Genomic DNA, 27,033 nt, shown 5'->3' on the forward strand with positions numbered 1-27,033 from the left:
AGAGCACTCTCCATTCTGCCGTAGCCATTTAAGGATTTATACCCCCATTCAGCTTCAGTCTTGTATGAAAGTGCTGGAGCTCCCAGCACAGCTTCATGGGCTCTAGCTAAAGGAAATGAAATAAAGATTTTTCAGCCCTCGCTGAAAATGAAGCTTTAACCTTTAAAGACATGCAGGCGAGTTTCCGAAATGTTTTCCTCTTATTGAGTTTTCACAGCATTTGGAGCAAGCTAATTGCCTCTGCTAATAAATAATCTACAATCGATGCTGACAGCAGTTAATTGGCACCGAGACTTTATTCAGCAAAGCGCTTGGCTAACGACCTTCTTTAAATTAATAGCATTAAATGGTACGAGGAAATAAATCTGAGGAATTGCCTGTCATTTGCTGTCATGTCTAATAACTTGCGATAATGATGGCTGATAGATTTTTGCAGATTCCATTATTGAAGTTGCTGCATGTAATTATTCTCCTCATTATATGTAAACAATTAGCAACATTTGGTGTTTCCTTGCAATAAAGCTGTTAAATACCAGCGATACATTTTTATTTTTTCTTTGCAAAGCGTTCAAGTCGCAGTAGTTTGAGACAGTAGTGTGCTTAGTAGAAAGTGAGGTGGCTGGTGCTTACCCATGGTCCCTTGTGATTTATTTATGAATGATAGAGGTGCCACACGGTTTGCAGCTTGGACAAGCCTTAAAGTAGGACTACAGTCTGGCATATAATATACAATTTAAAAACCTTTCTCAACTTCTTATGGACTACGTAGTTATCCTGCCTGCCTTTGACACACATATGCAATGTGTGTGAAAATTACAATTCTACTACTAGTCACAGCAGCCGGTTTGGAAGCTGGGCTAGATATTACGTGACATAAGATGTCATCTGTAAGCAGCACAGGGTTTTCCTGAATATAGAGCCATCTCTGTTTACCATGCACACAGAAAAACTCTGTGCCATAAGTAATGCATATTTCCTGCAGTCAGAGATAAAACAATTGTTTAGTATGGAGAGCTCAGTGCACTCTAAGGTTCCCATGACAATCTGAAAGTAGACTGGTTTACCTTACTGACTCCTTAAAGGCTCAGTTCTATCCAAGCTGCATACATTTTTACATTTTGCACAAAATGTGCTTACAAGCTGGAATTATTGGCATTTAAGCAGTGACTATGTCAAATATGCGTATTATGCTTTTGTTTTGAAAAATGTTATTGAAGGGTTGCAGCAGTATGACGGTATACCGCGGTTTGTGCATGGTAATCCATACCATGGACAATCTCGTTTTACTGGTGGGGGGCTCGCGAAGCAAGGGCGGGCGCACAAACATTGGCGGGGTAAACATACTCTCCTCACCGGGGGTACTGCGCACGTGTACTACATACTACTTCCTACTTCCTATTCTTGCATTCCATCTCCCTGTAACAGCACCTCTGGGCGCTGTTACAGGGAGATGGAACGCAAAGGCAGGAAGAAGAAAGTACATACGCGAGTGAAGTAAGCCCGGCAAGTGAGTATTTGTTTACCTCCGCAGCTTTAATCGTGGGTTCCACACTCTCTATATTAAACTTAGCAGAGTGGTTCCTCTGCATGTGCAGGGCCATGCATCTAGGGCATTCTTCCTCTGTATCCAGGTACGTTTTTACCTAGGGGGGATGGGGGGGGAGGGATGGAAGGGGTGGCCTTGGGAGGTCTATGCATCAGGAGGATCAGATTCTAGGGATATGGGTCTAGGGAACGGAGCTTACATTGTATGACTTACTTGGAAGAATCTAAATAGCATTTTGTTGGGTAGAGAGAATGTTGCTTTTAGCTAACTAAATGGGACAGGCCGACCATCTGGGCCCATGTGTTGTAGCCACTTCATTTTCTGTTGAGCCCAAATTATATGATCAGGAAGGGATTGGAGATGGGGCAGATTGGAACTGGGAGGACATACCTGCCGAGTCCCCCGGTAAGCATAAATGGAGTGGAAACAACGCAGTTAGCACATTGGCCTGAAGAGTAGTATATAGTAGCTTGATCCATTGTATGAAACTTAGACCAAGACCATAATTCTCCAGAACTGTCCATAAATAGACCCCCCCTCCCCAAAGATGGAGTCAAAGGCCTTTTCTGTGTCAAGCGAGTCTTATCACTCTAGTACCACGGTTGTCATGGGTAGCACAGAGGTTGGTGAATATTCACCTGAGATACACATCTGTCCCCCTTTCTGGCATGAAACCCTGTCTGAGCTGGCTGAATAAGTTTCCAGCACTTGTTTTTAAAAATTTGCCAATACTTAGCAAAAATTAGTTACATTGTAGGTTTCTGGACTTGCGCTCAGCACTAAAAACAGTCACTGCGATCATGCAAGCGCGTGCCACCGTCGCTGGTGTATTAACCACTTGCCGACCGCCCACAGCCCATGGGCGGCGGCAAAGTGGATGCCTTAAGGACCGCAATACGCCTTAGGGCGTTGCGTCCTTTTCCTATGCCGGGGGAGCGAGCGCGTCATTGATGACGCGCGCTTCCCCCGGCAACTGGCTCCGCCCACCCGCCGTAACATCCCGCCGGCCATACGGAAGCGCCGGTGGGATGTTAACCCCGCGATCGCCGCTACAAAGTGTATAATACACTTTGTAATGTATACAAAGTGTATTATACAGGCTGCCTCCTGCCCTGGTGGTCCCAGTGTCGGAGGGACCACCAGGGCAGGCTGCAGCCACCCTAGTCTGCACCCAAACACACTGATCTGCCCCACCCTGCCCACTGATCGCCCACAGCACCCCTCAGACCCCCCCCTGCCCACCCCCCAGACCCCTGTTTGCACCCAATCACCCCCCTAATAACCCATCAATCACTCCCTGTCACTATCTATCAACGCTATTTTTTTTTATCTGCCCCCTCCTGATCACCCCCCACCCCTCAGATTCTCCCCAGGACCCCCCCCAGACCCCCCCCCTGTGTACTGTATGCATGTATCCCCCCTGATAACCTGTCAATCACCCCCTGTCACTGCCACCCAACAATCAGCCCCTAACCTGCCCCTTGCGGGCAATTTGATCACCCACCCACACCAATAGATCGCCCGCAGATCCGACATCAGATCACCTCCCAAATCCATTGTTTACATCCATTCTCTCCTCTAAACACCCACTAATTACCCATCAATCACCCATCAATCACCCCCTATCACCACCTGTCACTTTTACCTATCAGATCAGACCCTAATCTGCCCCTTGCGGGCACCCAATCACCCGCCAACACGCTCAGATTGCCCTCTGACCCCCCCCTTATCAATTTGCCAGTGCATTAATTACATCTGGTCTTCCCTGTAATAATCCACTGATCACCTGTCAATCACCTGCCAATCACCTATCACCCATCAATCACCCCCTGTCACCCCCTGTCACTGCCACCCATCAATCAGCCCCTAACCTGCCCCTCGCGGGCAATTTGATCACCCACCCACACCATCCGATCGCCTGCAGACCCGCAGTCAGATCACCTCCCAAGTGCATTGCATCTGTTCTCTCCTCTAAACACCCACTAATTACCCATCAATCACCCCCTGTCACTGCTACCCATCAGATTAGACCCCCATCTGCCCCTAGGGCACCCAATCACCCGCCCACACCCTCAGACCCCAGCCCTGATCACCTCGCCATTGCATTACTTGCATCTATTCCCCCCACTAATCGCACCTTGAGACACCCATCAATCACCTCCTGTCACTACCTGTCACCCCCTAGCACACCTACCCATCAGATCAGGCCCTAATTTGCCCCGTGTGGGCTCCTGATCACTCGGCCAAACCCTCAGATCCCCCTCAGACCCCCTTCTGATCACCTCCCCAGTGCATTGAGTGCATCTAATTTCCCCTCTAATCACCCCCTGAGACACCCATCAATCACCTCCTGTCACCCCCCTAGCACTCCTATCCATCAGATCAGGCCCAATACAACCTGTCATCTAAAAGGCCACCCTGCTTATGACCGGTTCCACAAAATTCGCCCCCTCATAGACCACCTGTCATCAAAATTTGCAGATGCTTATACCCCTGAACAGTCATTTTGAGACATTTGGTTTCCAGACTACTCACGGTTTTGGGCCCGTAAAATGCCAGGGCGGTATAGGAACCCCACAAGTGACCCCATTTTAGAAAAGACACCCCAAGGTATTCTGTTAGGTGTATGACGAGTTCATAGAAGATTTTTTTTTTGTCAAAAGTTAGCGGAAATTGATTTTTATTGGGTTTTTTCACAAAGTGTCATTTTTCACTAACTTGTGACTAAAAATAAAATCTTCGATGACCTCGCCATACACCTAATGGAATACCTTGGGGTGTCTTCTTTCTAAAATGGGGTCACTTGTGGGGTTCCTATACTGCCCTGGCATTTTAGGGGCCCTAAACCGTGAGGAGTAGTCTAGAAAACAAATGCCTCAAAATGACCTGTGAATAGGACGTTGGGCCCCTTAGCGCACCTAGGCTGCAAAAAAAGTGTCACACATGTGGTATCGCCGTACTCAGGAGAAGTAGTATAATGTGTTTTGGGGTGTATTTTTACACATACCCATGCTGGGTGGGAGAAATCTCTCTGTAAATGGACAATTGTGTGTAAAAAAAAAAATCAAACAATTGTCATGTACAGAGATATTTTTACCACCCAGCATGGGTATGTGTAAAAATACACCACAAAACACATTATACTACTTCTCCTGAGTACGGCGGTACCACATGTGTGGCACTTTTTTACACCCTAAGTGCGCTAAGGGGCCCAAAGTCCAATGAGTACCTTTAGGATTTCACAGGTCATTTTGCGACATTTAGTTTCAAGACTACTCCTCGCGGTTTAGGGCCCCTAAAATGCCAGGGCAGTATAGGAACCCCACAAATGACCCCATTCTAGAAAGGAGACACCCAAAGGTATTCCGTTAGAAGTATGGTGAGTTCATAGAAGATTTTATTTTTTGTCACAAGTTAGCGGAATATGACACTTTGTGAAGAAAAACAATTCAAATCAATTTCCGCTAACTTGTGGCAAAAAATAAAATCTTCTATGAACTCACCATACTACTAACGGAATACCTTGGGGTGTCTTCTTTGTAAAACGGGGTCATTAGTGGGGTTCCTATACTGCCCTGGCATTTTAGGGGCCCTAAACCGTGAGGAGTAGTCTTGAAACAAAAATGACCTGTGAAATCCTAAAGGTACTCATTGGACTTTGGGCCCTTTAGCGCAGTTAGGGTGCAAAAAAGTGCCACACATGTGGTATTGCCGTACTCGGGAGAAGTAGTATAATGTGTTTTGGGGTGTATTTTTACACATACCCATGCTGGGTGGGAGAAATACCTCTGTAAATGACAATCTTTTGATTTTTTTTTTTTACACACAATTGTCCATTTACAGAGTTATTTCTCCCACCCAGCATGGGTATGTGTAAAAATACACCCCAAAACACATTGTACTATTTCTCCCGTGTACGGCGATACCACATGTGTGGCACTTTTTTGCACCCTAACTGCTCTAAAGGGCCCAAAGTCCAATGAGTACCTTTAGGATTTCACAGGTCATTTTGAGAAATTTCGTTTCAAGACTACTCCTCACGGTTTAGGGCCCCTAAAATGCCAGGGCAGTATAGGAACCCCACAAATGACCCCATTTTAGAAAGAAGACACCCCAAGGTATTCCGTTAGTAGTATGGCGAGTTCATAGAAGATTTTATTTTTTGTCACAAGTTTGTGAAAAAACACAATTAAAATCAATTTCCGCTAACTTGTGACAAAAAATAAAATCTTCTATGAACTCGCCATACTACTAACGGAATACCTTGGGGTGTCTTCTTTCTAAAATGGGGTCATTTGTGGGGTTCCTATACTGCCCTGGCATTTTAGGGGCCCTAAACCGTGAGGAGTAGTCTTGAAACGAAATTTCTCAAAATGACCTGTGAAATCCTAAAGGTACTCATTGGACTTTGGGCCCTTTAGCGCAGTTAGGGTGCAAAAAAGTGCCACACATATGGTATCGCCGTACTCAGGAGAAGTAGTATAATGTTTTGTGGTGTATTTTTACACATACCCATGCTGAGTGGGAGAAAGATCTCTGTAAATGGACAATTGTGTGTAAAAAAAAAATTAACAAATTGTCATTTACAGAGATATTTCTCCCACCCAGCATGGGTATGTGTAAAAATACACCCCAAAACACATTATACTACTTCTCCTGAGTACGGCAATACCACATGTGTGGCACTTTTTTGCAGCCTAACTGCGCTAAGGGGTCCAAAGTCCAATGAGCACCTTTAGGCTTTACAGGGGTGCTTACAATTTAGCACCCCCCAAAATGTCAGGACAGTAAACACACCCCACAAATGACCCCATTTTGGAAAGTAGACCCTTCAAGGTATTCAGAGAGGGGCATGGTGAGTCCGTGGCAGATTTCATTTTTTTTTTGTCGCAAGTTAGAAGAAATGGAAACTTTTTTTTTTTTTTTTCCCTCACAAAGTGTCATTTTCCGCTTACTTGTGACAAAAAATATCTTCTATGAACTCACTATGCCTCTCAGTGAATACTTTGGGATGTCTTCTTTCCAAAATGGGGTCATTTGGGGGGTATTTATACTATCCTGGAATTCTAGCCCCTCATGAAACATGACAGGGGGTCAGAAAAGTCAGAGATGCTTGAAAATGGGAAAATTCACTTTTTGCACCATAGTTTGTAAACGCTATAACTTTTACCCAAACCAATAAATATACACTGAATGGGTTTTTTTTTATCAAAAACATGTTTGTCCACATTTTTCACGCTGCATGTATACAGAAATTTTACTTTATTTGAAAAATGTCAGCACAGAAAGTTAAAAAAAATAATTTTTTTGCCAAAATTCATGTCTTTTTTGATGAATATAATAAAAAGTAAAAATCGCAGGAGCAATCAAATAGCACCAAAAGAAAGCTTTATTAGTGACAAGAAAAGGAGCCAAAATTCATTTAGGTGGTAGGTTGTATGAGCGAGCAATAAACCGTGAAAGCTGCAGTGGTCTGAATGGAAAAAAAGTGGCCGGTCCTTAAGGGGTAGAAAGCCCTAGGTCCTCAAGTGGTTAATCCCATTGTGACATAAAGGAATACTATCCGTTTACTTTTTTTTTTTTTTTTTTTCCTTCCAAATACCTTAAATGGGCAGAAGGAAGTTTCTGATAACTATAGTCATAGTAAAAGGGAAACAAAAAGCTCCTTTCTCTTATCAGATCTCTGGAGAGCCAGGGTGATGGACAGAATGCGGGCGGGCAGCTATACGCTCACTCATTGACACTGCACTGTCCTGCTTGTATAAACAAAGCTTCATTTATTTCCCCTCAGACTTAACTAATATACAGAAGCAAAAAATGACAACCCAGCATGCCCTGCAACTTCCTTTGTGCGGCAACGTACCAAATAAGAGTTGGGTAAACTGGGGAATGATCATTTTATAAACAAGAAAAGTGATAGAGATTTTAACTTTTGGATTGCCTGATTAGATTCCTTATTTGTTTACCAGAAAAAATAAAGAATTGATTTTTGATTTTATGTCCGACTGTTACCCTTTAAAGGTGCTTGGAACAATGTGGAGATATATTTTGTGGGATAAGCAGGCAGTATAATTGCACTGCAGAACTGCCTGACTGTCATGTGGGCATGCTGCAGTCAGTACAAAATGTCACATTGATTCGGAATCCGAGCCACGTGGTTGGTCATATAGTACACAAGCTGGATTGATGTTGCCTGACGGATCAGAACCCAATCCCTCAAACGACCTCCCTGTGCTGAGGATACTCACTCACACACACTATTTTTTGTTGAGTGTGTACATTTCCCCATGTGCAATTAGTAGCACCATTCTAAACCTTATCTAGGACCTCTTCATGTCCTGTTTTAATATCTGCAGCCAATGAACATTTCCTTATGATCTGCCAATTCAAAGTTCTACTTTAGCAAAAAAAAGTAATCAGTTAATATCTGACATGTTTTTGACTAGTCCATCTTCTCCTGGGGGGATTTTTAGTGTTTTCAAAAGAATTTCCTGGTCGGCGGTTGAAAAGTCTAACTGATAAAATAGTAAGCTACCAACCAGCCTCCTGCAAGCTTTCCTACTTGTACATTATTTTGGCAAGATTTTTTTTCTTAAGGTGGGTACACACGTCAGGTAAGTCTTTGGAAAATGAAAGATCACAGACCAATTTTACCACCTTCCATGTAGTATGAGAGCCATACTCTACACAGCCTATTCTATGGAGCTGAACTCCCCATCAGATAAAAATCTTTGCAAGATGCTGCACACAAAGTTGCTGTACACATGTAACAGATCAGTATCTGCAAAAGATCTGTTCCTGCAATAGATCCATTCCTGCAAAATGCATTCATAGTCTATGATATCTTCAGATCTCATACACACCTTGTTTAATGGACAATAATCTGTAGATCAGATCCACCAGGTTGGATCTTCAGATCGGCAGATAATTGTCTGATCTGCAGATGAATGTCCATTAAACAAGGTGCGTATGGGATCTGCAGATGTCATAGACTATGAATGCATTTTGCAGGAATGGAACTTTTGCAGGGTTTGATCTTTTGATACTGATCTGTTGCATGTGTACAGCATCTTTGTGTGCAGCATTTTGCAAAGATTTTTATCTGATGGGGAGTTCAGCTCCATGGAATAGACTGTGTAGCGTATGGCTCTCATACTACACGTAAGGGGGTAAAATTGGTCTGTGATCTTACATTTTCCAAAGACTTTTTTTTTTTAATCTGACGTGTGTACCCGCCGTTAGTCCTGATCAGAAGTAACTTCCCCATCCGTGTGACTTTTACAATACAGCAAGTAAATGCATTTCCTCCACAGAGTTAGTTGTCTGGGTTTGTTGTAAACTATCCTAGGCTACACAGCAGGCTTCCAATCTCCAAAACTTGCCAAAAAACATTCTAAGCACTGAAAATGCATTAGAAAGGGAAAAAAGCATAATACTGTACAGTAATAAGAGCATGGCCTGCATTGGAAGCTATAGCCAGAAACCATATAAACTGTGGAGTTCACACTGCTTTTCTGGTGAGAAGTTGTGTTTTGTGAAAGTGCCAGATCATTTATAGTTATGCAATAGTTTTTGTCCAACCTCTGCATTCCCTTACTCTCTGAGAAAAAGAAACCTCTATTTTTATTGTCTATCAGCTGTTTAAAGTGAGCCCAAGGTGAAAATAAACTGATGAGATAAAACATTGTATGTATCCTACTCCTAAAAATTCCTTTTTTTAGATATCCCATGGTTTTTTTTTTTTTGTTTTTTTTTTTTATATATTAAAACCATGTACAAAGTAGATTGAATGTTTTATTCTCTGCACTCAATGGCAGTCTGTTAATTAAGAGTTAAAATTCATGAACTATTGACCTTCTTTCCGATCTCTCCCCACCCTCAAGTTGTATTCTGCCAGAAAAACTTTTATGGTTGTAATTTGCTTATCCATGATGTTTACTATATTCCCAACAAGGCAGAGGCTGCCACTTGTGTGCCTGAAAAGTAAATTTTTTTAGTCAGCAAAATAAAGAAATTTAAATGGCCAGATTTTTTGCACTGTGCATACACTGTTATGTCGCCTCGGGTACACTGTAAAGAATAACGCTAGTGAAAATAATTATTAAAAAATGTGCTTTATTTTACAATAATTATGTATAAATGATTTAGTCAGTGTTTGCTCATTGTAAAATCTTTTAAATACCTCATTTGCATTCTGACATTTATCACATGGTGACAATTTTACTGCTGGCAGGTGATGTCAGTGGAAGGAGATGCTGCTTGCTTTTTTTGCACTTGGAAACCGCTATTTCCCACAATGCAACAAGGTTCACAGACAGGAAACTGCTAGGACCATGGTCCTCCGTTACTTGTGGGAGTGGTTTCACCACAATATCAGCCATACAGAGCCCCCTGATGATCCGTTTGTGAAAAGGCATAGATATCTCATGTAAAAGAGGGTATCAGCTACTGATTGGGATGAAGTTCAATTCTTGGTCAGTTTCTCTTTAACTCTTGTAACTGGCTTATAATTTTTCAACTGCAGCTTGAAGAGGTAATGGAGACAGAAACCTACAAAACCGCCAAACAAATCTTAGAAAGATTTGATCCAGACTCAAAGAAGGCAAAGGTAAAGTGTGTGGGGTTTTTGTTAGCATTTTTTGTTAGTTTGTTTATGTGTGTAGGCCTTCTATATTCTGTTGTCCATATTTATAATGCAAAGCTGTTCTTACCAGAAATGCTAAATAAAATTATGAAGTGATCATTCAGTAGAGGATAGCTCCCACAAACCACATAGAATGTGACTTATCAGCATTTCTGCTGATCAAGGTTTGCTAGAAGCTCATTGGGGTTACAGAATTAGCTGGGCTTAAGTGAGGAAATCCAGTCACACCTATTCCTCCCTCTTTGGCTGAATCCTACAGTCTCTGCAGTGCCAAATGGGCGGTAGAGCTGTCATCAGATGGACATATAGTTGATTCTGAAAGACGATCCACTAGGGTTTATTTCCTGGCATGGGTTTTTCTCCATCCAACCCTGTTTTTTCACACAGACCTGTGTTGTAAGGCCGTGCTGTATGAAACCATGAGGCTCTGAGCACACTAGGCAGTGCAGAAAACCATGCATTTTCTGCATTTTACTTTACTAGATTTTGGAGTTCGTTTTTAGTAGTATAAAAAGCTCCTACCCTCATTCAGCTTTCATTTGTGTTCCCGCCCGGAAACACAGAGTTCAACTCCCATTTGTTGTGTTTAATCCTCACCATAGGGTGAGAAATATTCCTAGCGGTGGTACTTGGCTCAGGAGTGGGGAGGAATTGGTGGCTGGTTTCCCTTCAGACCACCGTGGATTAAGGACCCCAAAGTTTTGGAGCCTTGCTTCTGCTGGGCGCCGCCGCCATTGTTCAGGACAACCACATGTGGAATTGGGTCACCCTGCTTCCACCTTCCTTTACGTGTTCTGACATTTCCTGTATACCTGTTTGGGGTCTATGGTCTTAATTATGTATTGGAGGCAGAGGATCAGCACAACAGCATCTCAAGCCATTGACCCTGAACAAGCATGCAGATCGAAGGTATCTGACAAGATAGTTGCATGCTTGTTTTAGGTGGGATTCAGACACATTTTAGTCAGATCAGCAAGACTGCCAGGCAACTGGAATTGTTTTAAAAGGAAATAAATATGGCAAGCTCCATATACCTCACACTTCAGGTTCCCTTTATCTGTGTATGTCAAAGATCAACTCTTTGTTACCATTTAAAGAGACTCTGAAGCGGCTAAAAATTGCTATTTTTACCTGGTAGTTCGCTTCAGTAGATGTAAACCGCCGCATCCCTGCGGCAAAAAGAGGGGTTTATACCCCCCAAATCCCGGGGCAAACATCCACGACTTTCTTAGTTGTAGATTTTGCTGCCCGGGGAGGCAGAGCTACAGCAGAAAGCTCTGCTTCTTTCAGGAAGCGCTTGCCAGATTTTCACCTGGGGATTTGGGGAGGTCTAAAGCCTTCGTTCTGCCGCTGGGATGCAGCGGTTTACCTTTACTGGGACTACTGAAGCGAACTAGGAGGTAAAATAACAATTTTTAGTTGCTTCAGTCTCTCTTTAAGGCTAAGAGATAGGTGTATATATCTTCCTATGTTGCAATTGGTCTTTACTTGCATTTTCTAAAGGTGCGTAGTAAAGTTCTGTGTTGGATTGAAGGATGTTTGGCGAGTGATGCGTTTTAAACATGGCTGTCACATCCTTCTCTTCCTCTCATGGATGCCTCACTGTGCAGCATTACAGAAGGGTGAGTGGCGGCAGCAGCAGCTTTTAACAACTGAGCAGCAAGCTGTAGTGAGAAAGTGTTTTTTGCCTAATCATGTGACCTTGCATCTCTTGTAAACGCTCACCTGATTTTATTTTCCAACAGGAGCTTGAAATCCCTGCAGCTGGTACACCCAACTCTCCAAGACAAGGCCAAGGTACTTTGCTAGTGATCATTTGAGTCCAACAGGAGAAAAGCGCTATACAAATGCTAGGATTAGGATCATTTTGAAAAATGAAATTATAGACCTTAAATGATTTTCAGTATTTTTGTCTGTATTCTTTGATCTCTTTAAAACAGTGTACTTTTTTAAATTTATATTTATTTCCAGCATCTCCTATTTTTACCTAGTGGTAGGTTTGAAACGTGTCGCTCAATGTATAGACAAAGATCACTGAAAACATGAGTTTTTCTAATGTCAGTCCTATGTCTTGGTACAGGACAAAGACAGGTGTTCGGTTTGCAATTATAATGTTTGAGCTTTGGTTGAAATCTCTCTAGTTTATACTGTGTGACCTGAAACACTTTCCTGTGCTTAACATTTGGTACATGCACATACTTGACAGTTAATTATGTTCTGCAAAAAAAAAGGCTTGTACTTGGCATGTGTACAGTTTCCTCAGCGGCACCGCATGTGGCTTCACCAGAGTTCATGCAGCCAAACTGTAGACTTGTACAAGCATTATGGTCGTCTCATGCAAATCATTTTGTCAAATTGGTTAACCATTTTCTAGTGTAGCTTATCCCAGTATAAATGGTATTTTATGTAAGCAGGACTCATGGACAATGTATGCTAGCACTAAAAGGTTTTTCTGAATTATTGAAGTTTTAAATCTACTCCATGTTTGTTGCAGCTGCCCATGTATGGTGTGTTTAGTGTTGTGAGAACTCCTACCAGGCCTCTTGTAGAGGTTTGTCTCAATCACTCTTTCCTCCACTGCAGCCTTCACCAGAAACTGGTCTCAGGAGGCTTTGGCCTAGATCTCCAGGAATGCATGCACACCTTGCTTTAGCTGTGTGAGTTGATTGACTCCTGGCCCGCAAATTACTGCAAGTCACTGAAGTTTAAAGCACCTCTGAAGTGAGAGGGATTTGGAAGCTGACTTGTTTTATTTCCTTTTAAATCTAATCCTTTCTTTTATTTCAAAGCTAAATGAACCCAATTTTACATCACACTGACATAAAAAACCTGCACTTACCTGGGGCGTCCTCCAGCTCCTGGCAGTCGATCTGTGCCCTTGTAGCAGCTCCTCTCCCTCTCGGCGTCCAGCGGTGAAGAAGCCGACCTCGCCAGGTCGGCTTCATGTGCCCTCCACGGCGGGGGTCACGTGGTGTAGGGTCGTCATCGGGTCTCTACTGCGCAGGCGCAGAACTACTGCGTCTGCGCAGTAGAGACCCGATGTCCCTACACCACGTGACCCGTGCCGTGGAGCGCACATGAAACCGACCTGCCGAGGACTCCGAGAGGGAGAGGAGCTGCTACAAGGGCACAGATCGACTGCTAGGAGCTGGAGGAAGCCCCAGGTAAGTGCAGGTTTTTCTTATGTTCAGCGTGGATCTTCCCTTTAATGGCTTTTAAGGTCGCACCCTAACTTCTAGAAATCAAAGGACACCATAACAAGATAACTTTAGTTCTTGCTAGGTATAACTTCACTGCTATGTTAGTTTGAAATTGGAAATTCAGATTAGAAAATGTCAGTCTGTATAGTCAAGCCTTAGGCTGCATAAACACACACTAAATGGTTCTCCGTGGAAGGACCTCCTGAGTATCTAGCATATGTACTGCAGTCCCAACACATCAGCGAGTGATTTGGACTGCTGAATAATTTTGTCCTAGCACAAACTGAACACCAGTATTTCTATAGTGGCAAACCTTTCCCGTGTGTTGGATGCTTGACCTAGGTGTCAAGCCACAAAACCCACCGATTCAAACAGTATTAATAAAGTCCGGTCAGCAAACCTAGGTTTCCAATGCAGTGTTCTATTTTATTGCATATGTCAACACAAGTCTTGTCGCCGGTAACGGAGTGGGAGCCAGGAGAATGCCAGGGGACCTTGCGGCCTACAGTGGGAAGTGAAATTTTTGATTTTTACCAACTGCTCAGGGTCCCTTTAAAACAGGTGGAGATGCCCAATGCATAAAAGATTAAAAGATAAGCTAATAAGCTGTTTATCCTATAAACAGAAAGGTAATCTTACTATTTGAAGATATAAAAGAAAGGGAAACACAATTGAGAGCCCCCAATGGTGTATTATTGATAAAAGAATGCCAAGGTAGCAGCAAATAGAAATATACTCAAGTATGGGTTGCCAGGTTCAGGCAACCACTTATAGTACTTATGGGGATATTAGGCCGGTCCCCACTAAGGCTAAAAAGTCAATCTCTGTAGAGGGAAAGAATAGTTTTTCACCCATCCACCACGTGGATAACAATAATTGCAATTGAAACAGAGGCGCCAGCAGAGTAAAAATTGTTCATAGGTAAAAACAGAGTGGCGCTGTACTTGGCTACACAACTTCTGAGTTACTCCTATCTTTATTAATGCCTGAGGAAGCGGGCTGGAGACCCGTGAAACGCGTTGCATTTGTTCTGGAGTACGAATTAAATCTTGTTTAAGCCATACATAGTGGTTGTTTGCAGTAAAAGGAGTAGGAGAGACAGTGCTGGGCACTAAGCACATATGCTTCCAGTGAAAATTTATTGACCGATCTACATACAGACTTCAAGCCAAGGGGGTAACAGGTCTAACAGCTGTTTCGCGGATAGCCCGCTTCCTCAGAGACCAAAGGACTTTGGTCTCTGAGAAAGCAGGCTATCAGTGAAACTGCTGTTAGACCTGTTACTATTTTACTGCACATTGGCTGGCGCACACCACTTATCCAGGAGGCAGATTGCTGTAGGTCAGCCTGCATCGAGTGCCAGCAAAACCTTCCTTTTCCTTACATTGATAGTGGTTGTTTGGTTTTGGGGAGGTAAGTCCACCCTTGCTCCCCAACTTTTATCTATTTTTACCTATGATCAATTTTTACTCTGCTGGCGCCTCTGTTTCCATTGCAAACTTATTGAAGAGTTTGGACCAGTTTATGGAAAAGGTCTTTTATAAGAGCAGCATCTGCACTCTCCGACATGTGACGTCCAAATGATTTTATTCAGTAACAAGACAGGATGGAAAGGCTGACATCTTTCGGACGACAATGTCCTTACTCATAGCCCAACTATACTTTCATTACTTTCCATAAAATTGACAGTGTGTTTCACTGGTGCTCGCCTGCTTCCTCAGGTCAGTGAAACAGGTGCCTTAAAGTGAACCTCCAGACTAAAAATTGACTCAGCAGCACTGGAAAGGCCTGGTGTTTCTTTAACTGTTTCACAGCATCAGAACTTTTTTTTTCTCTTATACAAGCCTCATTTTTACCTGCATGGAAAAAAAACTGCCCAGGCATTTTTCCCCTAATGCTGTGCAAAGCATGATGGGATTTCTGATGTTCTCATTCTGCTGTTTTGGTGCAATTTTTTTTACACTTTGAATTTGACATTTGCACTTAGCACGTGCAGCTGGGAGGGGTGATCAGGACACAGGTCCTTTCAACCAAAAAGATGGCAGCCCCCATGACAAAGATGGCAGCCCCCATGAATCACAAACATTTGCCAGTTCTTTTAAAACGGGGTGGGTAAGAGATTATATTACCTATTCTGATTAACCTAACTAATGTAACTTAATGACAGTATGTTTGTTTAGGCTGAAGTTCCCCTTTAACTGCTATGGCTGTGTAGCAAGCATCAGCTCCCCGTCAAACAGAGGGGCTAAACAGTTTTTGTTTTTTTTTTCCTTTTCCCCCCCCCATCCATATAGCAGTGCAAAATACACCTTATTGTAGAAGTATTATATTTAAAAAACTATATATTTTAGTACTATGGGTTGAGTTAAAGGGAACCTTAACTGAGAGAGATATGGATGTTTCCTTTTAAACAATACCAATTGCTTGGCAGTCCTGCTGATATCCTTGGCTGCGGTAGTGGCTGAATCACACACCTGAAGCAAGCATGCAGCTAATCCAGTCTGACTTTAGTCAGAGCACCTGATCTGCATGCTTGTTCAGGGACTGTCTGAAAGTATTAGAGTATTCGGCCCCTTTTACACTTAATCAGTTGCTCTGTTATAACTGAAAGAAAACTGATTTTCAAAGTAATGCCCATGTTTTCCTATGGCACCTTTCACTTAACGCGTTTTAACTAAAATCCTTTTCACAATGCCCTGCTATGGAAAAACGCGTACTAACGCACACTAACTGATTAAAGAGGCTGAAGTCTCCTAAAATACAGCTTTTTATTGCAAAAAGCTGTTCAACATTATTGCCCTAACTAAAACATCGCATCCCCGCGGCTGAAATCTAACTAAATCCAACACCCCCCCCCCCCCCCAACTCCCCGGGGCACACTGTGGTGAGCACTTCCATGAGAGGCAGAGCTTTCAGCTGCAGCTGTGCCTCTCCACGCGTCTCAGCGCTCATCTACGCCCTCCCCTCTGTCTTCCTTCACTGAGAGGGGCGGGGGAGAGGCGGAGATGCTCGCTGATAGACCCGTGTAGAGGCAGAGCTGCAGCTGAAAGCACAGGGCAGCAAAGTCCACGACCGAGAAAAATTTAGATTTCAGCCGCGGGGATGCAACGTTTTAGTTAGGGCAATAATGTTGAACAGCTTTTTGCAATTAAAAGCTGTATTTTAGGAAACTTCAGTGTTTAAGTTTAAATGGGCCCTTAGAGACACAGGATCAGCAGGAGAGTCAGGCAACTGGTATGATTTTAAAGGGAAAAATCCATATCCTTTTCAGTTTAGGTTCCCTTTAAGCAAAACAAGGCTTATCTATTGCTGTCCGTTAGGCAGGGCTGAACAGAATTGGACTAAGGCCTCTTTCACACCAAGACATTGTGTTTTAGGGGACGTTAAGGTCTCATAACGTACCCCTAACGCAACGCATGGTGGTGGTGAAGTTGGACGTCAGATTGAGCTGCGTTATGAGGGTCTTGGTGCTATCTTGGGAATTTCAATGATTTTGATGATTTGAATCGGATCATTGAAAAGATCCGGATCTTTGAACCGAATCTTTGAATCATTTTACTAGGGAAGCAGGGGTGCAGCAGAGTGAGAGGAGCAGGAGAATGAGGGCACATTGGGGGTGCTAATGGGGAAGGGAGAGATGCAGCAGAAAGATTGTGCTTGTGCACAGAAGCTGCAGTTCCTGTTTCTTCCAGACATCCACTGTGAACCGAATCGTTCATTGTGGTGATCCGGATTATTGGACTCACAAAAAAGATCCGGATCACAGATTCGAATTTTTCATGATCTGGACAACACTGCAGTGAATATTAATTAGCCATGTGGCTAGGAACAATAGCGGACTCTCCCCTTAATGAGCATGTGCAAACAGTCTAACGCAGCTAAAACCACCTATAACGCACAGCATGCTGCACATTCTTTGAACATCCAGCGTTACATTGTAACGCAACATGGGCACTGTGAACCATTGATTTTTCATTACTGTCAGTTGGGCTGCGTTACAGGCTGCTCTAACGTGCGCCTGTAACGTCCCACTGTAAAAGCAGCCTAAAGCTGAATGCTCGCCACCGGCTGAGGAAGATTGATCCCAGCGACATCCCCAACTATGAGCATTCCAAGATTCTGCCGTAGGGTATATGCGACAGCACATGATGGGAAGTCAATAGTTTGCGGTACTTTGCGCAGAGTCGGATATCTTAACAATTCAATCTGCCGTGATGGTCGTAGCTGTGCATAGCTAAACATTGTTCCCAGAATCGCATGCCTGTACCTATGATGCAAGATCACAGAAACAATCACTTGTTGCTTAATTAATCACCACTCCTCGGAAAAATTGTGTAGGGCGTATGGGCAGTAAGAACTCTGGAGCACCAGTTGCTTTTAGTGGGGAGTGTCTGGGAGGATGACTTTCATTTGTCCCCATTGTGGAAATGTGTGCAACACTTACTACATAGGTATTTGATTTGTATACTGTTGAAATGTGTGAAAAATGTACTACATAGGCATTTGTATGCTCTTTTGCATCACAAATCAGTTGTGTACCTTTTTTACTCTCTAAATTCTCCATCCTCGGACGTTCACACTTCCAGCCCCTACTCTGGTAGCAAATCTACTGATGGAAAATATAAGGAGGCTTCAGGGATGAGGGTGTGAGATGCTGATATTTCCAAGTTCATGCTAATTTTTATTGTAATGTAAAATTTATGCAGCTTGGATTTGGTCCAGTCATAATCATTAGCTACTGCATCTGATTGGTCCAGTCCCAAGGTGCATAAATTTGCATAAAACATTTTTTTTTCATTGACTCCTAATTATTAGCTTTTCACTTACAATCTCTAATATCTAGGCTAGTCCTGCTTCAAGAGAATGTACAAATAGTTCTATGCCCTCCAGAGTTCAGTGTACCTTGGCTATGCAGTTAGTTTGCATCAATATCAAAATAAATATTTATAAATAATCTACATGCCAACTCTCCTGGCAGCACCATATTTTGTGAACATATCTCTGGGTCATGTGACTGACATTTCTAGAGCGGTTTCTGGATTAACTGCATCAAATAAGCATAAAAAAAAAATAAGATGGAGGTTTGCGTGGGGCTCTGTCCTCAAATTGGCCTGTGCAGACTAGAGGTACACATGTGCTGGGATTCACTACTTTTGGAGATGGAGATCTTTGGACTAAGAACATGGAGGTAAGTGAAATTCATGGTTGTGATCTCCTACCCTGACCCAGCTGACTGATGCCCTTTAGTAGGGTTAATAGACTCAATATGAACTCTGAAATGGCTTATTGGGTGCTTTGAGGCAGCCCCATTAACAGCTTGCCTTTGTAATTCATCTGTGACTCGATATTGCACCTCTTTTTCAGGTATTTCATTTTTTTCCCCTCCTTACTTGTGACTGAGTTTATAATGTTACTTGAGCTCTATTACTTGTTTTCAGCAGGGTGTAATGAATCATTAAACGTCTCATGTACTGGACACATTTCCCTTAGATCTGCGCCAGAGGACGGCAGCTCAAAGAAACATAAGTGTGTCTACCCCAGTAAACCCGGGCCAGGGATCTCCACAAGTTCCAGTGCTGCTGGCGGCAACTCCAGGTCTTCAAAGGGACACCTCAGCTCCTGGCGGACCCCCTGAGCGAATGCTTCAGACAGGATTACAGTCTAACCTCGTAGCGAGACGCCCTGGAACGCCTTCCTCTGCAATACCTGGAATGGGTAAACAGAGCACTTACTGTTATTTACAGTTTATATAGTTTTCTCTGGTTACCAATAAACCCGGTAATATTCAGACACCATGGAAATGGCATTTCATTTGGAAATTGGAGCACAGTTATCTGATTAAGCAGGAGTTCCATATTCAATTAGCCATAACTCTTTACAGCTGGCACCTTGTGATACTGAAGCCTATTGCTAGAGCTCATTTAACTGTTATGGCTTCTTTGTTTAAATGGCAATAAAATTTTGCAGTATTCTGTAGTCAACGATATATAACATACCTTTTTACAGCCTAGGGTTTAGAAAAGCTTCAGATTTATATGGATATGTTATAAAGGCAAACACGTCTAGAATATATATTGTGACTTACGAATACCTGCAGTTTTTAACACTTTGAGGATTTTTTTGGTGTGTGCACTTTCTTTATTAAAAGCAAATAAGCAAGTCAGCATAATTATACTGTAGAGACTGATCAGATATCTCTGTGATTAGATTGCAAATGTGGACAACATTAACAGCTTATGAATGAAGGTTTAGCATTTTTTTTATGTATCTGGGGGAAGGGTGGTATAAAGTGTCTTTATTTTATTGGCATGTTTACTTACTGCTGGAGCCAGCAGTAATGCTTAATTAGTCTGAAAAGAGCTGGTAATCAAATGTTACTTCTTACAGCAAAGTACATCTCCAAATGATGGCACTGAATTAGCTGGTAGCATTTATTTATTTTTTCTTTGGCTTTTGTTTTAATCTCCAAGCCAATGAGTGAATACACAATGCGAATGTATGAGCAGTCTTCCCTGCCAGAAAATTTGAACTGCTGTAGCCAGTTTTGTGATCTACGACTGCCCTGCCAGACCCCATGGCCAGCTTGGTAATCTTGGGTTCTTCCAAGCTAGATAAACAATGCAGCTTTCTAGTCTCCTATCCAGACAGTTGGGCAAAATGAATAGACCTGAGCTTCCCTATTCGGTGAACTCATGCATGGATTTAAATATAAAATGGGATACCTTGGGAGGTTGAGCACATAAAGATGCAATATCCAGACCTTATAGTAAGATTAACAGTTTGTGTATTTGGCTGAATTTGTGTCCTGAGCTTGTACAACAGGAACTTGTAGGCAGGGCTGTGGAGTCGGAGCAATTTTGGGGTCTTGGAGTTTGAAAGAAAATGCAGACTCCAACTCCTATTAAATTTTAACAGTAATTAAGAGAGAAAAAAATCTATTTCTCAGATAATAGTCAACATAAGTCAACAAAAATAAAATAAACCAATCAAACAAGTTACTTGTGCTGCTGCAATAAGTCATCACGTTCTAAAAATCTGATATACCAATCTGATTGTGACTATATATTCGATGTGTACTTGATTTTTCAAACTCCCTTTGCTTATGAAATCAATTAATTTGATATGTTATTAAATTAGGGTTGTTGACTACAAATTAAGTTACACAGTAGTACTATACTCTACATATGCACTCCCTGCATAGCTGTTGTGAATCCACTGAGAATGTTGTGCACATTGAACACAGAGGTGTTGTCCATCACCCATAAACCTGGTTCAGATTGTGCGTGATGAATGTGTAATAGAGGAAGAATCCCCTCACTCTTATGGTGCCCATACATGGTACAATTTTTACATTAGATCATTTTGTTTGATTCCGTTACATTAAATATAAAGATTTTTCCAAGCTGTCCGATCAGATTTTTATTGAAAAAACAGGATTTTTTTTTTTTTTTCCTTGATCGAAAAAAGATTCTTTTAAACTTTCAATCAATTGTATCGTTTTGGTCGAATAAATGGGAAAATTTAACGTTTCTATTGTACCGTGTATGGGCACCATTAGTTACATAGTTCAACCAGTACAAAGAGTTCAACCAGTACAAAGATGTAACCACGATTAGATTGCCTAGGGCTTTATCGTTGTTTTTTTCAGGGCTGTGGAGTCGGAGTCGTGGAGTCAGGCAATTTTGGGTGCCTGGAGTCGGAGTCGGGAAAAAATGCACCGACTCCTAATGAATTTGTAACTGTAATTAAAATAGAAAATATCATAAAATGTTCTATTTCTCAGATAATAGTCATGAAAAATAATGTATATATACAGTATATATACAGTAATAGCTGTGCTTAGTCCACAAAAATGAAATAAACCAATCAAAATTAGTTACTTGTGCTGCTTCAATAAAGCAGTCCCCGTATTTTTAAGGTCAGATATACATATCTGATTGTGACTGTTTATATGATGTGTACACAGGAATCTCTTATATATGTTACGGCCAGAACCCGAAGTCTGGCCACTTCGGGTTCTGGCCGGTCAAAACTAGAAGTGGCCGGCTGATCCGGCCAGTGTGCAAAATGAGGGTTCATATCGGACTTTGGCCGGCCAGAGCGCATTATGACTAGATGTGGCCGGCCAAGTCCCGAAGTCCCCGCTCGCAGCTTCTGTTATGTGCCGAAAGTGAGCGAAAAGCTGCCACCACCGCCCAGACATTCCCATCCCAAAGCACCGTCTTCGTCACAGGACCCAGGGCTGCCCTTAATGCTGCCGGATGCATCTCTGCCACCTTCTGCTTCCGTCTCCTCTGCATTCCGGTCTCTGCAGAGACCGTGCAAAGCTATCGGTGGCTGGAGCTGCAGTGCAGATAATTCGTATCACCAGCCGCCTGGCAGCGGCAGCGCACCTCCCGCCGCCACACGGTGCATTGAACTATCGCGCACCTCTTTAGTCTGTATCCTCCCTGATGAGCGAGTGTCTCTGTTTCCGCGCACCGACAGCACAATTTTCTCCAAAACTTTCACAGATGTCACACGTGATACCCGCACATCATTGCCTGGTGGAGCTGCTGACTATGAAAGGCAGATTGCGATTCCTCCAATGTGTGTGTGAAGGGCGGTAATTATTCCTCAACCATCATTATATAATCTGATCCATGTGGCTGTGCCTCTAAATCCAGGTGCATGTCACCCTGAAAGGCACCCTGTATGTATTTAGTTAGTTTATCCTGTCTAATTCACCCTAATCTGTGACTAAGCACAAGTTGTAATTTGATCTCTCAGGCATGGCAGCAGATCAGTAAATTGGTAAACATGGGATCGTTAACAATAGGTCTACTTCCATGAAAGCAGGAAGTAGACAAACTGCAGATTGTAGGATTTGTATTAGCTGTAACAAAGAGATTTTTCTGTAAAGGTTATTATGCTTTTGAGTATATTTCAGAGCACAGCGGAAGTTATGAATGCCATTCATGCTGCCAGACAGGTCCCAGGATGTTCTGGGATTTGTGCGTATTGGACTTTGGCCGACTGACTTTGGCCGTTTCTAGAACTGGCCGGCCAATGTCAGAAATTCCCAGCATTTTGGACTTTGGCCGACATCAAATCGGCCAGTTCTAGAAATGGCCGGCCAATTCTAGAATTGGCCGATTTCTGGTTTTGGCCATAACATATATACTAAATAACATCTATGCTGTAAGAATAAAGCCTGATGTGTAGCTGTGTCACTAATAGAGATGGTCAACGAGATGGAAATAATTCTGCATTGATGCTGATTTATGCAAATGTATGCACTCCCTCTGCTGATGAAATCAAATAATTTGATATGTTGTTAAAATTTGGTTTGGTGACTACAAATTAAAGGGTAACTGAGACGGATGAAAAGTAAAGTTTTATACATACCTGTGGCTTCCTCCAGCCCCCTTCAGGCTAATCAGTCCCTCGCTGTCCTCCACCACCCGGATCTTCTGCTATGAGTCCTGGTAATTCAGCCAGTCAGCGCTGTCCGGCCGCATGCCGCTCCCACAGCCAGGAACATTCTGCACCTGCGCAATAGTGCTGCACAGGTGTAGTATGCTCCTGGCGGCGGAGTGTGTGCATGCGCACTACGCCTGACTGGCTCAAGTACCTGGACTCAAAGCAGAGGATCCAGGTGGCGGATGAGGACAACGAGGGACTGATTATCCTGAAGGCGGCTGGAGGAAGCCCCAGGTATGTATAAAACTTTAATTTCATCTGTCTCAGGTTTACTTTGTTACACAGTAGTACTATACTCTACATATGCACTCCCCACAGAGCAGCAGGGAATCCACTGAGAATGCTGTGCACATTGAACACAGAGGTGTTGTCTGTTTACAATCTCCTCATTCCCCTGCAGAGTACCTGCACATCATTCTTACATGTACCCACACTTACATTGCCTAGGGCCTGATAGATGTTCTTTGTTCCGGTTTGTACCTTTTACAAGTACTCTTACCAAGGACTAGTTTTAGTCTAAAGGGAATAAATATAGTAGTCTACATATCCTTCTCACTTCAGTTGTCTTGTAAAATTCCTAAGCGTTGGCAGTTAAGAGACGAATTTCATGTTACATACTTTTAATCAACAAAATTGTAATATGCAAATTAGAGGAGTCGGAGTCGTGGAGTCGGAGTCGGTGGAATCCTAAACTGAGGAGTCTGAGTCGGTGGATTTTTGGACCGACTCCACAGCCCTGGTTTTTTTTTGTTTTGGTTTTTTGTTTCTTCCTGTCTGCACCCGCCACAAGTACTCTCACCTACTGTGATTAAATGCCTTTTATGTTACATACTCAAACAACAAGATTACTATATATAAATTAGAGGTGTCAGTTGGTGGTATAAACCAACGAGAATTTTTGAATCGACTCCACAGCCCTGCTTGAAGGGAAAGACCTATTTTCTAACCAAGTAGGCTTTGACTGGGCTCTGCTTCTCTGGGAATGTTTTGTCCTCAGCTGCTGCGATAGTGATAAGGATCCACAAAGCACACCTTCAGTTAAATAGCACTATGGGAAGGTAAGAGGAGTGGATTTGACAAGGCTACAACTGTTTTCTTTCCCATAAATCTAGTGACCAGTGGCACTGGAGGTGGGCATCTTTGAAGACATGGCAGATGACCTTTCAATATCTCAGTGGTTTAAGGGGTAGAAAGACTGTAGACAAGGGGTGGTCAATGACATACCAATAGTTTCAAACTGATACAGGATTATACAAATTATGTGTACAAATGTAGCTTGAAAATGTACTAATTTAATCCTACTGAAATACAATTAATTTGGTGTATTTTCAAGTTGCATACATTTGCATAATCCAGCATAAATTTGGAACACTTACCATTCCTATTGTAGACCAGCGAGACCCTTCATAACAATAACAATAACAATAATATTTATATAGCGCTTTTCTCCCTGGGGACTCAAAGGGAGATTAAAGGTGGCCATACACTGTTCCCCCCGCCCCCTCCTTTTTTTTTTTTTTTTTCTTTCTTATAACCAACCGATTTCATCATCTGATGGATTCTTCTAGAGATCAATGCCATAAACTATCCTCAATATTCCCAATCTATTTTATACCTGCAGGGTTTTTACCTTTTTTGCCCAAGTGAAGTTTGCAGATGACTTTATTTTTTTTTTTCCCCCTTCTTCTTCCTTTTTGTTTGTGTTTGTAGATTCCTGTTGCCCAGGTTTACTACAGGTTCCCTTTTGAAGGTTGATGGTTCACCTAAACTTCTGATTATTTGTTGTTGTTAAACTTCTAGGTTTTCTGTTTTTTTTTTTTTTTTTTTTTTCCACCTCTGTTCTACAATTTAGAGATGGAGGCAAACTTTGCATTTAGCCAGTGGGATTTTCCACTTAGTGTACCAGAGCTGGGGGAAAGTCCCTGCGTGCTTCAAGAGGTCCACCATCATTCCTGTTCCCAAGAAACGAGGCATCTCCGACCTCAACAACTACAGGCCTGTGGCCCTGATGTCTGTTATCATGAAGTCCCTAGAGAGAGTGGTCTTATCCAACCTCAAGCTATACACCCTGCCCATACTAGACCCACTCCAGTTCACCTACAGGGCAAATAGGTCCACTGATGATGCTCTTAATATCTGTCTGGAATACATCCACAACCATCTAGACAGGAAGGATGCGTATGCCAGAGTACTGCTATTAGACTTCAGCTCGGCATTTAACACTATATGCCCACGCACCCTCCAGAATGTTCTGGCCACACTTGGGGTCCACACCACCCTACGTCGATGTATCATTGACTTCCTCTCTAATAGATCCCAAGTTGTCAGGTTGGGGGACATCTACTCACGAGAAGTGACAACCAACACAGGGGCACCCCAGGGCTGCGTCCTGTTCCCGCTGCTCTTCTCCCTTTACACAAATGACTGCAGATCCACGGTAGACTCTGTTGTAAAATTTGCGGATGACCCCACCATTGTCGGCCTCGTCACCAAGGACAACATCCAGGATTACCAGCAGCTGGTGGAAAGACTATGCCACTGGTGCAAGGAGAACAGCCTGGTGCTCAACACGGCCAAAACCGTCGAATTTATAATTGACTTTAGGAAGTCGGCTCCTACCCCACCGCCCATCTACATCGATGGCACTGAGTGGCCATAGTGCCCTGCGCCTGCCTGCTGGGCACCTACATCTCCAGCGATCTGAGTTGGAGAGTCAACATCACGTCAACCCAACGGAAAGCCCAGCAAAGACTCTTCTTCCTACGCCAACTGCGAAAGTTCGGCATAGCGCAGGAGTTTCTAACATGCTTTTACACTGCCACCATTGAATCTATCCTCTGCTCCGCCATCTTGGTCTGGTATGCGGGAGCCACCGTCAGTGACAGGCACAAACTACAGAGGATCATTAGGTCAGCGGAGAGGATCATTGGGAGACCTCTGACCCCACTTGACCACCTGTATACCACGAGACTGCAAGCCAGGGCACTGAGGATTGCAGGTGACCTCTCTCACCCAGGCCACTTTTTTCACCCCACTTCCACTGGGTCGGAAACTCCGGGCCATCCCCACCAAGACCACCAGGCACAAGAACTTTCTTCCCGATGGCCGTTAGCCTCCTGAACTCCCTGAACATTCTACCACCCTCTATCAGCGCCCTGCCACCTGCATAAGAGCGGTAGACTTCAGCAGTGTTTTATTTTTTTTTTATTTTTTTTGAAAGAGGAATACTGAGCTATATGTTCTAATGTTGATTGTATATTGTGTATGTCCATATTGTGTATAAGGTATTCCTGTCATTGTATCGTTTTTTCCTGCCTTTCCTTCTATGTACCGCTCCTTGTGCCAAACCCAATTCGGGGCTTGACCCAGTCATGCTTGGCGAAATAAAATGATTCTGATTCTGAAAAAGAGAATGGATACTCACCCGTGGCTTACTTCAGCAGCATAAACCCATCTGAATCCCACCCCGTCCTCCCGCTTTCTGCTATTCAGCTGTGATCAGCCCTGGTAACAGGCTCAGTCAGGTTCAGTCAGGTTCAGTCTGGGTCTTCTGGCCAGTCTTGCCTCCTGCACATATGCAGTAGACCCAGACTGACACGACTGAGCCAGTTACCGGGGCTAAACGGCACACCGCGGGAGCATGGGGTGGGATGAAGACGGGTTTATGCTGTGAGTTGCTGTGAAGTGCATTTCAACTCGTGTGGAGTTAAAACTCATGGAAATGCAAAGCAACTTGCAAACACATTCACACGTATTTTATTCATGCATTTTCGTGCATTTCAATTCGCTGACTAGTATGAATGAGCCCTAATCAGAGAATAGTTAAGGTTTTTTTTTTGTTTTGTTTTTTTTGTTGTTTTGCAGATGGTAAGGCCTTTCTCAGTCTACTTGCTATTCAGTTTGCAGCCAATTCTGAATTTACAACACAGGATGAAACTAAAATTGCACTTTTCAAGCCTGAAATCTGTACTTTGCTGAGTACATAGAGCTCCAAAACTTTTCTCGGACTGATCCATTGGCTGCATGTTAACCTAAACACTTCTGTATCAGTCTGTTAGGAAACTAGTGGAATAATGATCTTGCGTGCTTGAATGTAAGCAAGCTGAAATGAGGGTCACTCTTAAACCCTATATTCTATAACCTAATATTTTCAAGGAAAGTTTGGCAGTTAGCGCTCTTTC

General features: G+C 43.0%; 1 protein-coding gene across 2 annotated transcripts in view; it reads left to right on the forward strand.

The window, feature by feature from the left end:
- The window catches only part of LNPK (lunapark, ER junction formation factor), an 87,988-nt gene that overhangs the window by 40,531 nt on the left and 20,424 nt on the right, over window positions 1-27,033 (forward strand). For both annotated transcript variants that reach the window (XM_068245447.1, XM_068245448.1), the window contains exons 7-9: window positions 10,071-10,154; window positions 11,936-11,987; window positions 18,881-19,105. In XM_068245447.1, the coding sequence (XP_068101548.1) occupies window positions 10,071-10,154; window positions 11,936-11,987; window positions 18,881-19,105 (361 nt within the window). The remainder of the gene's footprint in view (window positions 1-10,070; window positions 10,155-11,935; window positions 11,988-18,880; window positions 19,106-27,033) is intronic.

This window comes from Hyperolius riggenbachi, chromosome 7 (assembly GCF_040937935.1).
Source record: "Hyperolius riggenbachi isolate aHypRig1 chromosome 7, aHypRig1.pri, whole genome shotgun sequence".
NCBI lineage: Eukaryota > Metazoa > Chordata > Amphibia > Anura > Hyperoliidae > Hyperolius > Hyperolius riggenbachi.